Consider the following 17,453-nt stretch of genomic DNA (forward strand, 5'->3'; position numbering starts at 1 on the left):
ATCAATGCTATAAAAGAGCTTCAACATGCTGACACTGCCAGCTCTGATGAAGGAAGCATTAGTCTATTTTTCTTTCAGATTCTAACTTGCTGACTTTGTCTTTTGATCATTTTCTATTTATTTTTATTTCAGATTTCCGTGGTTATCTGTGTTTCTGACTTTGGCTTGTAAATGCTTTCTCGCATGGCCACTTCAACAGCTCTTTGGGGAGGTAATTCAATACAAAATTGCAGATTTTTTTCTTTCTGACCAAGACACTGTTTATTACATTAACAGAGCAGAAACAACATACCATCTCAATTACTGAAGATTCATTGGACAGACAGGGACTTGACCATTTCCACATAATACGTGGAAAGGAACAACAAAAATCAACACGACAGCAACAGGCTTGTTGGCAAGAATGCACACTCTGAATGAGAGTTGGACAGAGGAGCAACTGACAGACACAGCAGAGGAAGCAGGCCAACTTCCCAATGCAGCGCGCATGTTCAGTAACAGCATTTAAAGCAGAAAGTTGCAACATTAACAGAGACACTAAGGTATTTTATAGGGCAAAATTAATTCTCACATGGAGAAGCATAAGGCATAGGCAGCACAGATTTGTTAAAGGCAAATCATGTCTAATTAATCTGATTAAATTCGTCAATGAACTAACAGGGGGTTGATAAAGATAGTGTTAGGACCATTGCTTTTCTTGTTATATATAAGTGGTGTGGACTTGGGTAAAGGCAGTTCAATTTTGAAGTTTGCAGATGTTGGAAAACTTGGCAACGTAGAAAATAGTGAGCAGGATAGTAGCAAACTTCAGGAGGATGTGAACAGACTGGTGAAATGGGCAGACACATGGCAAAAGTAATTTAAAAGCAAATTACTGCAGATGCTAGAAATCTGAAATAAAAACAAGAAATGCTGGAAATACTCTGAGTCTGGCAGCATCTGTGGAGAAGCAAAGTTAATGTTTCAGGTCTGTGACCTTTCATCAGAAAATGTAATTTATTGTGGACAAATGTGAATTGATGCATCTTGGGAGAAACTATATGGAAAGGCTGTATATCCCACTCCTGACATCACCTTTAAGGACGGCGCAGTGGTTAGCACCGCCGCCTCACAGCTCTAGGGACCCGGGTTCAATTCTGGGTACTGCCTGTGCGGAGTTTGCAATTTCTCCCTGTGACCACGTGGGTTTTCGCCGGGTGCTCCGGTTTCCTCCCACCGCCAAAGACTTGGAGGTGATAGGTAAATTGGCTGTTGTAAATTGTCCCTAGTGTAGGTAGGTAGTAGGGAATATGGGATTACTGTAGGATTAGTATAAATGGATGGTTCTTGGTCGGCACAGACTCGGGCCGAAGGGCCTGTTTCAGTGCTGTATCTCTAAATAAAAAAAATAAAATCTGAATGGTACATTTTGAAGTAGGTGCAAAAGCAGAGGGATCTGGGGGTGTATTTTCACAAATTTTTAAAGGTACCAAAGCAAGTTGATGAGGCAATTAAGAAAGTCTATGGGATACTTGGCTTTGTAAATGGGGACATTGGATATGAAAACAAAGGACTCGTGCTAAACCTTTACAAATCACTGATTAGGCCTCTGCTGGACTAATGTGTCCAATTTGGGCACCAGATTTAAGCAAGGATGTCAAGGCCTTGGAGATGTACAGAGGAGGTTTACCAGGATGATACCAGGGCTGAAGAACTTCAGATGTGGACAGATTGGAGAAAATGGGATTATTCTTCTTAAAGCTAAGATGTTTAATGGAATACCAAACCGAGGTATTCAAAATTATGAGAGGTTTTTCATAGAGCAAGCAGGGAAGAACTGTTTCGTCTGGCTGGTGGGTTGGTAACGAGAAGATGATTATTTTAAATAATTGCTAAAAGAACTAGAGGGGAAATGAGATTTTTTTCTTTTCCATAGAGTTGTCAAGATCTGGAACACACTACCTAACAGGGTCATGGAGGCAAAGGCAGATTCCGTAGGAGTTTTCAAAAGACAACCGAACATGTAATTGAGGAGGTCTAATTTGAAGGGTTATGGGGAAATAGCTAGAGTGTGGGACTAAACTGACTAGCTTTCAAAGATTTGACACAAGCTCAATGGGCTGAATGGTCTCTTATTCTGTAAGATTCTATGAATCATGATGGATATCAAATCTTTTTGCTTTATTGATGTAAAATGTGGCCTGAATTTTTTTACATTATGGGACTGCTCCTGTCTCCATTGCCTAATGATTCAGATTGGGAGCATTCTTAATTCCCTGTTCCCTCTCTCCCCACCTCCCCCAACCTCACTCAAACTGGCATAGTAAGTTTGCTGTGCAGAATATTTGCTCTGGCAACCATATCAGAGTTGTTAGAAAGAGTACAATTTGGAATTTGGCGGTCAAAGAACCTGAGTGTGAACGAAAATAACTGGCTAATAAAAACATTCACCAGAGCCTCTACCTAGGTGTGCATCTCAGCCATTTATTCTTTCACATCCAAAGTCAGGTTGGTGCCTGTCATCTCCCAGCAGCAGTTACTTTCAACAAGCAACACTTAACAATATGGGGAAGGGGATTGGGGAGACAGTACAAAAGTTTCCATTCATACTGGCCTAGCCACTTGCGTAATTTGGAACCGGGATGAGGGGTGACATTAATCTTCATAGGTATTGCAAAACAGGCCGATAACAAATCAACAACCCATTTTACACTGCTCCCCATTTTCTTTTCCCATGTTAAATGGGCTGCCAACTTGCGGTAAGCCCAAAGAAAAACAAGAAATGCTGGAAATACTCAGCAGGTCTGGCAGCATCTGTGGAGAGAGAAGCAGAGTTAACGTTCCAGGTCAGTGACCCTTCTTCAGAACTGGCAAATGTTAGAAATGTGATAGGTAAAAAAATGAAGGATGAAACAAACTTCCCCTCCCCTGTCAGCATTCCGAAGGGATCGTTCCCTCCTTGACACCCTGGTCCACTCCTCCATTACCCCCCATACCTCGTCCCCTTCCCACGGTAACTTCCCACGAAATTGCAGGAGTTGTAATACCTGCCCATTTACCTCCTCTCTCCTCACCATCCAAGACCCCAAACACTCCCTTCAGGTGAAGCGATGATTTACTTGTACTTTTTTCAATGTAGTATACTGTATTCGCTGCTCACAATGTGGTCTCCTCTACATTGGGGAGACCAAACGCAGATTGGATGATCGCTTTGCGGAACACCTCCTCTCAGTCCGAATGCATGAGTCCGAGCTTCTGGTTGCATGCCATTTCAGCACACCCCCCTGCTCTCATGCCCACATATATGTCCTGGGCTTGCTGCAGTGTTCCATTGAACATCAATGCAAGCTCGAGGAACAGCATCTCATTTACCGATTAGGCACACTACAGCCTGCCGGACTGAACATTGAGTTCAATAATATCAGAGCATGATGGCCCCCCCTTTTTATTTTTAGTTTTTTTTGTTATTTTAGTTTGTTTCATCATTCATTTTTTTACCATGTGCCTACCCACTGTATTTTTTTCATGTTTGTGCTTTGGGCCAGGGCTGTTCATTTTTCTGTCAATTAACACCCTTTCTGCACTAACGCTTTGTCTTTCAGCACACCATTAACATACTATTTGCCTTTGCTCCATGACCTTCTGGTCAGTTATTCTCTGTGCCCCTCTGTCCTATCAACACCTTGCCTTTTGTTATCTCTTGCGCCACCCCCGCTTTATTTGCTTAAAACCTATTGCATTTCTAATATTTGCCAGTTCTGATGAAAGATCATGGACCTGAAACCTTAACTCCGCTTCTCTCTCCACAGATGCTGCCAGACCTGCTGAGTATTTTCAGCATTTCTTGTTTTTATTTCAGATTTCCAGCATCTGCAGTATTGTGCTTTTATTATATCGCAAAACGCATTTTGTGTTATGACAAAGACCAATTTGGCAGCCCCCCCCCCCTTCCCCATAGCTCATCTAACACTGCAGTATTCAGGAGCCAAAAGAAATAAAATTTGCCTGGCAGTGGCAGTGAAGCCAACCCTCTGTTTGAACTTTACATGAGTACCTACGCACACAGTGCTACACCAAAATGGAAGCTAAAAGGGCTGACCAACAATTGAAGCAGCTTACAATGCAACAGTAATATGGGAGAACAGCTGCATTCTGTGACAGGTGCAGAGCCAGAGGTTAGGATAATACATCCAGCGCATCAGCCAGCATCTTCAGCTCATCCTTCAGATTGTCCAGCAACTTCCTGATTTTCTGAGGATTGTCCAGTACTTCAATACTCTTGGAAAATGGTTCATACTTCACAAAAAACGGCCGCTTAATATTCGCTGCATACTTTCTATAAGCATATAAACCAAACTTCTGTCAGAAATAATGATCAATGCAAACATCTGTTTGATTCAGATTATTAAATGTTGGGTACCATATCTTTTTCATAATATTCTTGATCATTTGTGCATTAATCCACAAATCTGAACTATAAACAATTTAAGACCCATTAAATTTGTCAAACAGGACTGGCCTTTAACAAATTTGGGATTATCCTTGATGATCCCAAATGCTCACTAATTTGATCTCAAATTATGAAACCTAAGAACTTGCCTTAAATGGATGCTAACTGGGTTATAGTTACTTGGTTTAGTCTTCTCTTCATTATAGAATATTTCTACATTCTACAATACTACGGGCTGGATTTTGTTGTCAGCAGCGGGTGCAGAAAATGGCGGCCACCCCGCACAGGACTTGTGCCGCTGCACCGCCGCGATTATGTGGCGGGTGGCCACTTAACATATTGACACCAATCGCCCCCTGCCCCCCACCTCACATGGCAGGGGCAGCATTGGTGACGCCATTCAAGGTATCACCTGATGCAGGAGCAAGTGCTGGCACTATTTTTAAAAGGCTGTCAGCCCTGCAAACAGTTCAACATAATGTAGAATTGACCCCTTCCTCTCCCCACCCCCCCCCCCTCCCTCCCCCCACCCATTTCCCCATACAAATCACGCAGAGTTGACCTCTTCCCCACCTTGGTGGCGCCAGCTTCTCCTGGATGAGAAAATGAAGGCACGTGAGTACTGCATGACGAGCTCAAGATTGGGAACTGAAGGTAAGATCATGATGAATTCAATTTAAATTTATGCACAGAGGCATTTTAAATTTTTAAAGTAGGGTCCCGTCACAAGAGTGGCAGAGGTGCCGCCACGGAGCCCTACCGCTGCTGGGAAGATCGGGCCTGGCAATCCCGGCGTCGGGCTCCGTGGTGGCCACTGCCACTCTGATTCTCCGGCTACAAACCCGATGATGGGCTGAGAACAAAATCCAGCCCTACATTAGTAAAGTGATTACAAGTGGCTGTAAAGTGCTTAGTGACTTTCTGAGATTATGAAAGATGCTATATACACGCAAAATCTTTCTTTCAACAGACCCTCTTACATTGGCTTCATTCCAGTTCACCTGGCACTGAAGGAGGATTGAAAAATTGTGGTCATTTCCTCTGCTGACTGCTTTCTGACTTCCTTCTGCAAGCTAGGGTACATAGCATAATGGACTGACATTCTCTTCTAATTTTCCCTCGAGTTTTCTTCCTTTACTACTCCTCTCCTGAATCCATTATCCATGCTTGGAGAATCACAGTTGAGCTCAGCTTTGTCCTCACTCATTATCACTGCACACGCATTTTTTTTTTAAATCAAGATTTGCTGGATAGTGCTGAGGAACAGAAATCTTGGCCTAGTATTCTCTCTCTAGCTCAAGAATGCTCAGGCCAATTGGCCCCAGGCCTCTTGTATCTCAATCCCAGAAGAGAAAGAAACGATGGTAAATCCTCATACTATTGTCACACAGCCTTTTATCACTGGAATATAAAACAGTGCTCGGAGAGGCTGGAGAGCATATCCAATAAAGAATGATGATTGCTCCAAGGATTTGATTTTTTTTTATTTTGGGAGGTGGATGTTTCTGGTAAGGTTGGAATTTAATGCCAATTCCTAGTTACCCTGAGGAGGTGGTGATGGACCTTCTTGAATCATTGAGCAGTTTGAGACAACTGACTGGCTTGCTTGGCCACTTCAAAGAGCCATTATGACTCAGCCATGATGGTACTGGAAATACGTCACATAGAGGCCAGACCAGAGACAGGTAAAGATGGCAGTTTTCCTTCCCCAGTGAACCAACTGGGTTTTTAATGGTAATCTGGCAGCTTCTTGGCCACTTACCAGAATTGGCTTTTTATTTCAAGATTTTCAAATTTCAGTTCTCTGGATTATTAGTCCAGGCCCCTCGATTACTAATCCAGTAACACCTTCCTACCCATAAATGAGGTGATAGTGAATCGAAGAGATATCTTTAGTGAATCATCCGGGAGATCAATGCAAATGTTTTGGCCATAGTTAACTGTGCATGCACTGCACTGTTGCATTTTGACAAAAGCCTCTCACCTCAGTTTGTCTTTAGCATCGCTAAAACTTTCAGATACAAAATACACTGGCTGATATGTCTGATCCTGATAGGGCTGTATCGCAGCAGCGTTGGGGTCAAAGTCCCGCAACTCGGGTTCACTAGACAGAGAGTGCTGTGTACAAAACATTTGGAGTCAGTGACAGGCAAAAATCAGTCAACTCACACTTTTGTTTAAAGTGTAATGCAGATTTGATGTCTACTTTCATACATTAAGGAACACATTTCTATTTTCAAACAGTTCCAAAGTCATATAGAATTTTGCTCATAATAGAAAAAAGCAACACGTTATTCCTCCTCAGGAGATCCCCCAAACCAGGTGACTTGTTGAGTCTTGTTGGGCTACTGATCCATGGGTGCCATCAGCCAGTTAGTAGCTTGTTAAATTCACACATTCATATGTGAGCCCACATTGGCAGACTAGTCAAATATTGGGACATCAGAGCCAAGCTCAATTCTGTCTTTACCTGATGCACATGGAACTGGATTAGGTGGGGTGAAACAGGGGAGGAAGGGTGCCTCAGTAAGAGTGTAATCAGCGAGGAGGTGAAAGCCCTAAAAATTACAAATTGGTGCAAAACTGGTGATGATCACCGAAGGGTAAATATTTTGAGTGCCTATTTCCTCAAAATATTTACAAGGGAAGACATGAACATGTTCTCTCCAAAAAGTCATAATGACTGATATAAATGTGAGCAAACTCAGTCAAATAGTTCCCCAAGAATCTACAATATCTTTCCCATAGTGCTGAGACACCAGGTCAATTTGTGAGGTGTTGACCGGAATTGCTGGACACTAGAGGTACCAGGAGATAGCAAACAGGCTAGATTATTAAGAGCAAACTTGAAATTATCAGTACAATAATAACCTAGTTAATAGCAAACAACAGGATTCTGAAGGGGAAATTGCTGCCTGACCAATTTCCTCAAGCTGTAAGAAAGTGACATCCTAAGCAGACAGTGAAAATCCCTACAATGTGTTTGTAGACATACAAAATCCTTTTGACAAAATTCCACGTGAAAGGCTATTAGTCACACCCACAGCTATGGGAATTCAGGGTTAATCTTGGTGTGAGTCAGGAAAAATTGGGAGAGAACCAGAAAACAAAAAAGTCACTCTTAAAAATCACTCTGAAGTTAGTAAGTTGAGGAAAAAGAGTAACATGCAGGAAAAATGTTTGTTGAGATTTATTTTTAAAAGCAAACACATTATTACAACATCACTTACAATTAGCTCACCGTAAGATGACAGCAGGCCAGCTCCATATGCTCGAATCTCTCCATTTTGCTTGCACAGTCCAAACTCCACAGTAAACCAGTATAGCTGCAACAGGCAGGTTCCAAAGATTAATTACCCAACCTTCTTCTGTGCGGAGAATGTAATGAAGTAATTTTGGGGGTGTTCTTTGGTCAATTATTTTCTCAAATAAGCAATATAATCAGAGTAAATATGGTAAAACTCACAGTGGAAAGCTTTTCAATTTCCTCTTCAGTTGCTCCGAGGGAGGCGAGGCCAATGTTCTGAGGTATCAGAGAGTGTTGAATGTTACAGTAATCACACAGAAAGTAACTTAACTGGCAATATTCATTAATTGATACTTTTCTTCTTTTAGTATTCAGGAGTCATTTTTATCCCGTTTTTAAGCTCTCTAACAGCTTGGTCACCAGTTTCCCAGTGCAAAACCAGTGATCTCCATCATCCAGAAGGACAAGGGCAGCAGGTGCATGGGAACACCACCCAAGTTCCCCTCCAAGGTCACCATCCTGACTTGGGCAGATTTTGCCATTCCTTCATTGGTGCTGGGTCAAAGTCCTGGAACACTAACAAAATCCAAAACTAATCCTATTGCATTGCAATCTTCCCTTAGTCCTGCATCATCCATCATCCTCTGCTTCACATATTTATCCTACTATTCCCTTAAAAATGCAATAGTCCCTTCAGTGACTCTTGTGGCATTATGCTCTAATAACCTTCTCTCCTTACTTTCACTTTGAAACTGAAGACCCTTCATCATTGACACCCCAACCAAAGGAGAGAGTTTTTCTATTTATTCTATTAAAATTCTTCAGAATTTAAAAAATTTCCATTATCCCTCTCTGCTCCAATGGAAATAGTCCCAGTATTTCAAGTATCTCCTCATAACAAGTACATTCCCATCCCTGCCGTCAATCTGGTCAATCTATGCTGTAAGCTCTCAATAGTTTAATGTCCTTTCTGCAATGGCGTACCCGAACTGCATCCATTACTTGAACTGTGGCCCCATATTCCCTTGTCTTAAGATCATGGGGAAAGGAGAAGCATGGGAGACAGCTGATTAACAGGAAGGCAAAGAATTTCATGAGCTCCTCACACTGTTTAAAGATGATGAGTGTGGCAGGTAAATGGTTTTAAACAGATGGTTGGTAGTCAAGTAGTTGCAGAAATGGAACCTGGCTGCCCATTCTATAGCACAGTGATGCTGATTCTTTAACAATTGGGTTTGGATAACCGTAAGTTGTAAAGAATGGCTTCTGTGTCAATTCTGCATTCTGTAACTGCTCTATAATTGCTATTACATTGATATGTCGCGTGAATAGGATACATGTATCATAACATAGGTTATACCATGTCTTGCCTCCTCAAATCAAAGAATAGCTTCTACCTGGAAGCAAGTCAACAATGTGCTGGGGATACCAGTATTGTGGAATCCATCCCATTTATTTTGCAGGGTAGACAGCACAACATCCCAAAGCAATGGAAAAATTGTGACAAATACAACAGCTGCGTAATTTAATATAAGATCAAAATCTCACAGATCATCACAGAATTAGTCCCAACCCCCTGCCCTTTCCCCATTGCCCTACAAATACTTCCCCTTCAAGTATTTATCCAATTCCCTTTTGAAAGTTATCTGCTTCCACCATCCTTTTCAGGCAGTGCATTCCAGGTCATAACTCACTGGGTTAAAACCATTCTCCTCATTGCGCCTCTGGTTCCTTTGCAAATTAACTTAAATCTATATCCTATGGTACATATCCTTCTGTTAGTGGCAAACATTTCTTATTTAATCTATCAAAACCCTTCATTATTCTGAACACCTCTACTAAATTTCCCCTTAATGTTCTCTACTCTAAGGAGGGCAATTCACTGAGTTCGCCTCATGCTGCGGGTTTGTTGCTGGATATGATAAATATTCACAACAAAGGAAGATGGAACTTACCTGAGAAAATTGAGCAAATGTCTTGTCAGCCAGCATGGGCACATGTCCCAACAGCTCATGGCAGCAATCCCTAAATATGGAGTGTAAGAAAATTAAAGTCATCCAATTCTGTTATTATACATCCAGCTTGATCAATACATTCAACAAAGAACAATCCTTCATGATATTGTTTTTACTTTTATCTTCAAATTCCTCTTGCAGGTACTGGCTTAGGGGAGAGATAGTACTCCTGACATCACATGCCCTATAGTCCCTTGCCCAAGACACCATTCTTCACACGTGAGGCTAGACAGTGAATCCCTGAAATATCTCAGTTGTATGTAGGCACCTGGAGGAGCCAGGAATTGAGTAGAAACAAGGATTCCACCCTCTTACTACTAGCCCTTTAAATTCCAGTTCTGTGGGTGGATCTTCTGCCTTTCCCCACTGAGCCAGGAGGGGGTATGTGAGAGTGTTTCCAGCTACCCAGGCACTTCCACCTGTAAAATACATAATGGAACTCTTGAAAGCTGGGAGCTAGCAGGAGTCCAACTGAAGGCCTTAGTAGGCCTCAAACCTTGACTAGGGAAGGGTGCTAAATCGCAGAGGGGATTATCTTCTGCATAAGACCTGCTTGTTCCATTGGGAGATGATATAAAGAGAAGTTTCTTTAGGTCTTCGAGCTTCCTCTCTGCATGATGATACTCCAATACATCATTGGCATTGCTGGCTGGCATTGTAGAAGTATCCTGCAGTCAGGATGCACCAGCCCTGGCAATACAAATGGCCCCATCTCTGCAATTTGGGATATTGATTGCAGCCATCATGCTGAAGGGCATGTTGGTGGTGTGGGAGCAGGGGGGAGTTGGTTTGCTGAATGTTCTCCTCTGTCATAAGTGGTTCCCCTGGAATTTCACAGCCTGAAGATTGATAGGTTATTGGTCCCTGAGGGTATTATAGGTGAACTCAACCTGCCCACACCCAACATACACACTTTCAGTAGAAGTCGCAGGGTAACAATTAGGAGTGGGAACCCTGGTGGATTCTTTTTCCCCCCCTACCTTACACAGAGCTATTAAGAACAGTTGCATTGGCCTCACTATTGACCTGGTTAAGATCAGCTAACAAGGCACTTTCTAAGGATCAAACCTGGGACTTCCCTAGTTTGTGTGGCTCATTGCCAGATTATGCATTACCCAATGAGCCATCAAAAAGCTCTTTCATTTATTTGAGCAATTAAAGGGGAGGTAAACCTTAATTGTTACTATTGGTAGTATGAGTCCACGATGACTGATACCCACAATCTGTTGATTGATATACAATACATCTCCCCTGATGGTCTAATGAGGAAGTTTGTCCCTCGTAGTGTTAACCATACACAATAGAAGATACCCGTTCCATTTCCCGCTCTGTGTTGTTAGCTGATTCCAGCCAGGATGGCAGTTGAGATGCTACAGTTGGCCTCATTAACCTTGGGTTAGGGAAGTCATCCTGCTGGAAGTACCCCTGTAGTTTCAAGTAAGGGCAGAAGCTAACTGTGATGCTCACTGAAGTCAAGCAGACTACTGTCACAGCATCAAGTCTCCCACATGAATAATTGGTTGAGTTACTGGAGGGTGATTGGTACCTTTGGAACTGTAATCCAATAAGGAGTCAATGACCTTGGGAGAGATGGAGTTGGGGGATGTCAGGAAACTGGAATTCCTTTCATATCTCCCATTTTGGATTACTATGTCCATTTTCTTTTCTATTAATCATGATCAATTACCTCAGTTAGTATATGCTCGAATAAACACTTGCATCAGTGTGGTAATAACCAACTGCACTTATTTCCAAAATCCTTCAGAACATTCCATCAAAGAAAATCAAAAGAAATGCATGTGTGAAAGTGATTGCTCCAATGTGCTCACTCTCATCAGGGGGTCATCCAGTGTTCAGTTAATAATATGCAAGTACCATACATATCAAGTTACAACCCAACTGCTACAAAGTAAAGTTCAGGGGGTGAAAGTGAAGCCAAGATGGATAAGCTCATGATTTTAAGGAGATGTCCCATGAGTTTGAGGGAAAGTCTGTCATCTTGTACTGGGATACATTCTTCCTTCTCCAGATCGCAAAAGTTTGTCTCTGATCCTGTTGGTTCTGGGAAGTCACATGTTTAACATGCAATGTACTATGTCAGAATCCTCATTGTTGATATATGGGGCTGAATGTTATCAGCGTGTCCCGCTCTGCGATGGCACACTGTGAAAGCAGCAGCCTTCCAACATGGAAGAGCCGCCGCCAAGCCCCCACAATATTACGCTCGGGGGCTCATTCAAATGGAGGGGGTGGAGCGGCCGCCCCTGATGACATAGAGGGTGCGGCTGCCACGTCCCCAGCAACGGCGTCCAGTGCCACCACGCAAGCTCCGCGCCATTTCTAAAGGGCTTCAAACCCTTCAGTGAATTAAATTTTTTAAAGGTCCTGATCTCCGGGAAATAAAAATAACATTTTAATTCAACTTTAAATCCCATCTCCCACCCCCAATTGGTAATCTATATATAAATTGCCCTTTTCCCCATCCCCTGAAAAAACTTTTATTGATATCCCGAACCTCCCCCTCCCCCCACAAATTTGTTCCCTTTGACCCTCAACCACTTCGCATCTTCCCAGCAACCAATTAAAAAGTGTTTTCTCTGCTCCCCCCCCTCCCCACCTTCCCACCCTGATATTTTTATTCCTCCCCCCTCCCTACCAGTGCCACGCCTCGGAACTCCAACGGAGTTCCAAAGGCGTGCATGTCGCTCTAGTTAGCCGTAAGATCGGCGTGGGGTGGCCACCGGCAGATAAGTTAATTTGAATGTTGATTATCCTCATTTTAAATATTTTAATGAAGCGGTGGGGGGGCCGCACTGAGTTCTTGCTGCCCCCGCTAATATCCGGTGGGGCCTTCTCGGCGTCCTGGGACGAGGTGGGCTGCTCCCACTAGCATTTTACGGGCCTCTCCGCCATGACCCTTGGTATCGAGGGGCTGATAAAATTCAGCCCATGGTTGCCAATTCCTGTGCTGTTTAAAAGACTGGAGTCATCAGTTCATTTTTCCAATTTGAGTATTGTATCCTTCACTACCTGGTAGTCATAGAGTCATATAGCACAGAAACAGGCCCTTCGGCCCATCGTGCCTGTGCCAGCCATCAAGCACCTATCTATTCTCATCCCATTTTCCAGCCCTTAGCCCATAGTCTTGTAGACTATAGTGTTCAAAGTGCTCATCTAAATACTTCTTAAATGTTGTGAGGGTTCCTGCCTCTACCACCTCTTCAGGCAGTGCATTCCAGATTCCAACTACCCTCTAGGTGAAAGATTTTTTCCTCAAATCCCCTCTAAACCTTTACCTTAAATCTATGCCCCCGATTGTTGACCCCTCCGCTAAGGGAAAAAGTTTCTTCCTATTTAACCTATCAATGCCCCTCATAATTTTGTATACCTCAATCAGGTCCCCCCTCAACCTTCTCTGCTCTAAGGAAAACAACCCTTGCCTTTTCAATCTCTCTTCATAGCTGAAATGCTCCAGCCCAGGCAACATCCTCTGCACCCTCTCCAGTGCAATCATATCCTTCCTATAGTGTGGTGCCCAGAACTGTACACAGTACTCCAGCTGTGACCTAACTAGCGTTTTATACAGCTCCATCACAACCTCCCTGCTCTTATATTCTGTGCCTCGGCTGATAAAGGCAAGTATTCCATATGTCTTCTTAACCACCTTATCTACCTGTGCTGCTGCCTTCAGTGATCTATGGACAACTACACCAAGGTCCCTCTGACCCTCTGTACTTCCTAGGGTCCTACCACCCATTGTATATTCCGTTGCCTTGTTAGTCCTCCCAAAATGCATCACCTCACACTTCTCAGGATTAAATTCTATTTGCCACTGTTTCTGAATTACCTCAGCTTCTCATCCTGGTTATCAAGTTAGGTACAATAAGTCTTAGCCAGACCAGCCTGTTCTTTTTACAAAGAAGAAGAAAACAGAGAAATAACAAGATTATGAAGTAAGTTCAAGAAGTGGTGAAAATAACAAATCATTCAACTGACTGAATGCCTGCATCAAGCCCTGTCAGAGGATTTAAGTAGTGCTAAGAGTATCAAACTCAATCATCAGTAATGGGCAGGTATGATGTCTATCAAATGCCTGCTTTGGATCACAATGGTAATAGCCATCAGTCCTGCCTTGGCTTTTCACTGTGCCCTTCAGCTCTTCCACTCCCTGATCTTCAAAGGGACAAGCATCAAAAACTAAAGATTGCAAAATGAACACGGAATGCATACCATAGATTGTCAGTCTTGGACTGAGAGTCTACTTCAATGCCAAATTGCCTTTCCTACTTTAGTGATGTGTCCTCATCAGTGATGACAAATAACCTAATGGGGTAAATAACTCTTCCCAACTCCCCTCAGCTCCTCCAATTTTCTTGTGTTGATTGCCAAATTGTTGTTCCAAAAGTGATCTGCTTTCTTTCTCACAGCCCCAGTACATGAGCTTTACTTGTCCAGTTGGTTCCAACTGACCCATTCTTTCTTCCATGGCTATTGGTACCACTAAGCTTCTTTCAACTCCCAATCTCGGTTCCAAGCTGACACCGATCTCCACCCCACTCAAGCCAGTTTTGTTCTTGGTGCATTATTCTCCCTTGTGCTCTACCTCATCTAGCCATTATCAAACTCCAACCCGTCTGTCGTACTGATCAATATGAGACACAATACAGAGCTTCATTCATCTGTTCTCATCGTTCTGCTCTGAAGCAATGTTATAACTGCTGCAGATTTCCCCAGACCTCAGGCCTCTGAAGAAGTGGTTTTCAACAACTCTGCAGTTCCTGCATCTTGAATTGAACCAGCCTCCAAAGACCAATCCTTTTTAGGAACTCTACTGACAGCAGTAAGTATCCTTCCAATGGCAATGCCCCTTCAGTATTTTGGGCAGAGCGTCCTGAATGCCAAATACTAACTGCCATAGCCCCCTGCCTGTCAGACAATGTTCTTCTCACATTTTATCATTTTTGGATATTTCAGTCTGAAAAGCCTATTGATTTCTTACTCAACCTGGGGTCTGAGGCAATTATCAATAGTCCTTTATCACCTAGCAATAGCTTCATACAGATCGTTACTGACTTTCATCATCTCTCAATGCTAGCCTGAGTTGATAAAGTTTTGAGACACAGTAGCTCCATACCTGGGCTACCTAAGAGCCTCATCAAGATCCTCTCCATCAATTTACATATTGACATTGATGGGCTCTTGCTTCAATGGCCACTTCTGTTTATTAAAAAACTGTTCCTCCAATAGTAGAGCAGCCCATACCTCTGCCTAAGGTTCAAACTGAATCTTGAATCTTACTCTTTATGGCCAGGGAAAGGGCTATTTAAACTTAGATAATATGAAAGGAGTGAAGGATTGTGAGGATTTACCAGTTGAAGATCTACCAAATCAGAATCCCAAATGTCTCAAATGCTTTTAATTTAACATTTCCACAGTTCTATGTCATGCTTCCAGAGGTTCCTGACACCAAGATGGAACTCTTTCTACAAATTTCCCCATAAACCCCAGTGTTTTATGTTCCCAGGGCTTCCTTTATGCCAGTCATTCACTGGGACATAGTCAACACCATCTGGAGTTGGGGGTTAAGGTGGTGGAGATGGGTGCACGCAGAAGTTATCAAACCCTAAACTCCAAGTTGACAGGAGTTACAGGTTCCTTGGATTCAGTTTCAAAGAGCAAAGCTTTGGTTACAAGGTTTTACTATTTTGCCCTCCTTTGCTGTTGAGAGTTTTTACTAAATTCTGTTGAGTGGTCACAGTGCACTCTGTCTCCAACACGTCCACATTTGAACAATTGGGTTGTTAGCTCCATGCATGGCACATGATTGCAAGAGACTACTCCAGTCACTGAACAGCCAGAAGCAGCTGAAACAAAATATGAGAAAAAATATCCATCTGTACAACACAGCAGCCAGGAGACCATAACAGAGAGACTCATAGGAAAGTCTGAGAGGCATCTAAAAAAATCTAAGGGTTTGGAGTTTTGGATGCTCAGTCATTGAGTATATTCAAGACTGAGGTTGATCGATTTTTGGGTACTAAGCGAATTAAGGAATATGGGGAAAGTGCGGGAAGGTGGAGTAGAGGTAGGTGATCAGTTACGATCTTATTGAATGGTGAAGCAGGCTCAAAGGCCAAATGACCTAATCTTCCTCCTATTTCCTATGTTCTTAATCAATATACTGGGCCCCAACTTTCCTGATAGCTCAAAATATCAGACATTCAGTACTTGTCTGAGCTTGTCAGGGTCAATGCAGCCACAATCTTGGCTGTCTTAAACGCAATGGGTTGCTAATGTTGCTTCTACTGGTTGATAATGAGTCCTCCTACAAATTGATATTAATCCTATTAGATTAATTACAAGTACTTGTTATGTAGCACCAATCATATTGTCTGCGAGTCAAACATTGCTGAACTGTTTTGATGAGAATATTTGTTGGACACATACATCCACTGTGGCCAACTGTAAATAAGAGGAAAATGTTGACCAGAAGGAGGGCTGCTGATTGAGGGGTTAAAGGTCTGCAAGGAAACCTGACCCACAAAAGTAAATTTACTGCAGTTACACAGTGTGTGCAGTAAAGAGTTGGAACTCCAAATTTAAATTTACCATGAAAATACACACCTCACCTTTGTATGTTCTTTCCAACCCCCCTGCAAGATTCCTATAGCAGGAATTTAAACAATTCCCTGTAGTTATTTATTTTTAGGTAACTGCAGATAACACTTTTCCCCCCACTTTTCTCTCATCTCTTTTGAAGATGTGACATGCTGGGCACAATGTGGGTTCCACGGGTGCCAGTTGTCCTCTGATACCTCATTTAAATGGCAGTTTTTGATGAGTAGAGCTTAGAGGGCATAATTTTGACTTTAGACGACTGTCACTCGAGCAGCACTTAGTGCAGACCCATTGGCAGCCGATTTGGGTGTGGTAACCAAATGTAATATTTCCAAGTTCACAGATGACACAAAACTAAGTGGGAATGTGTGTTATGAGGAAGATGCAAAGTGGCTTCAAGGGGATTTAGACAGACTTAGTGAGTGGGCAAGAACATGGCAGATGGAATATAATGTGAAAAAATGGGAGGTTATCCATTTTGGTAAAAACAGATGCACAGAGTATTTCTTAAATGGTAAGCAATTAGAAAGTGTAGATGTCCAAAGGGACTTGGGTGTCCTCGTCAATAAGTCACAAAGCTAATATGCAGGTGCAACAAGCAATTAAGAAAGCTAATGGTATGTTAGCCTTTATCGCAAGAGGATTTGAGTACAGGAGTAATGAAGTCTTGCTTCAATTGTATAGAACCTTGGTTAGACCGCACCTGGGGTACTGTGTGCAGTTTTGGTCTCCTTCCCTTAGGAAGGATATTACTGCCATAGAGGGAGTGCAATGAAGGTTCATCAGACTTGTTCCCAGGATGACAGGACTGTCTTATGAAGAGAGATTGGGGAAACTGGGCCTGTATTCTCTAGAGATTTGAAGAATGAGAGGTGATCTCATTGAAACATACAAAATACTTAAAGGGATAGACAGGGTAGATGCAGCTAAGATGTTTCCCATGGTTAGAAAGTCTAGAACCAGAGGACACAATTTATAAATAAGGGGGAAACCACTTAGGACCGAGATGAGGAGAAATTTCTTTACTCAGAGGGTTGTGAATCTTTGGAATTCTCTACCCCAGAGGGCTGTGGAAGCTCAGCCATTGAGTATGTTTAAAGCAGAGATTGACAGGTTTCTAAATACCAATGACATAAAGGGATAT

General features: G+C 42.6%; 1 protein-coding gene across 1 annotated transcript in view; it reads right to left on the minus strand.

Annotated features, from left to right (window-relative positions):
* Positions 1–255: 255 nt before the first annotated feature.
* th (tyrosine hydroxylase) overlaps positions 256–17,453 on the minus strand; it is a 70,946-nt gene continuing 53,748 nt past the window's right edge. Inside the window, exons 9-13 of the mRNA XM_068046045.1 lie at positions 9,632–9,701; positions 7,896–7,952; positions 7,660–7,755; positions 6,414–6,547; positions 256–4,315 (exon numbers count right to left, since the gene is read on the minus strand). Of these exons, the coding sequence (XP_067902146.1) occupies positions 4,156–4,315; positions 6,414–6,547; positions 7,660–7,755; positions 7,896–7,952; positions 9,632–9,701 (517 nt within the window). The 3' untranslated portion in view covers positions 256–4,155. The remainder of the gene's footprint in view (positions 4,316–6,413; positions 6,548–7,659; positions 7,756–7,895; positions 7,953–9,631; positions 9,702–17,453) is intronic.

The sequence above is a fragment of the Heterodontus francisci genome, chromosome 14, assembly GCF_036365525.1.
Source record: "Heterodontus francisci isolate sHetFra1 chromosome 14, sHetFra1.hap1, whole genome shotgun sequence".
Classification (NCBI taxonomy): Eukaryota; Metazoa; Chordata; class Chondrichthyes; order Heterodontiformes; family Heterodontidae; genus Heterodontus; species Heterodontus francisci.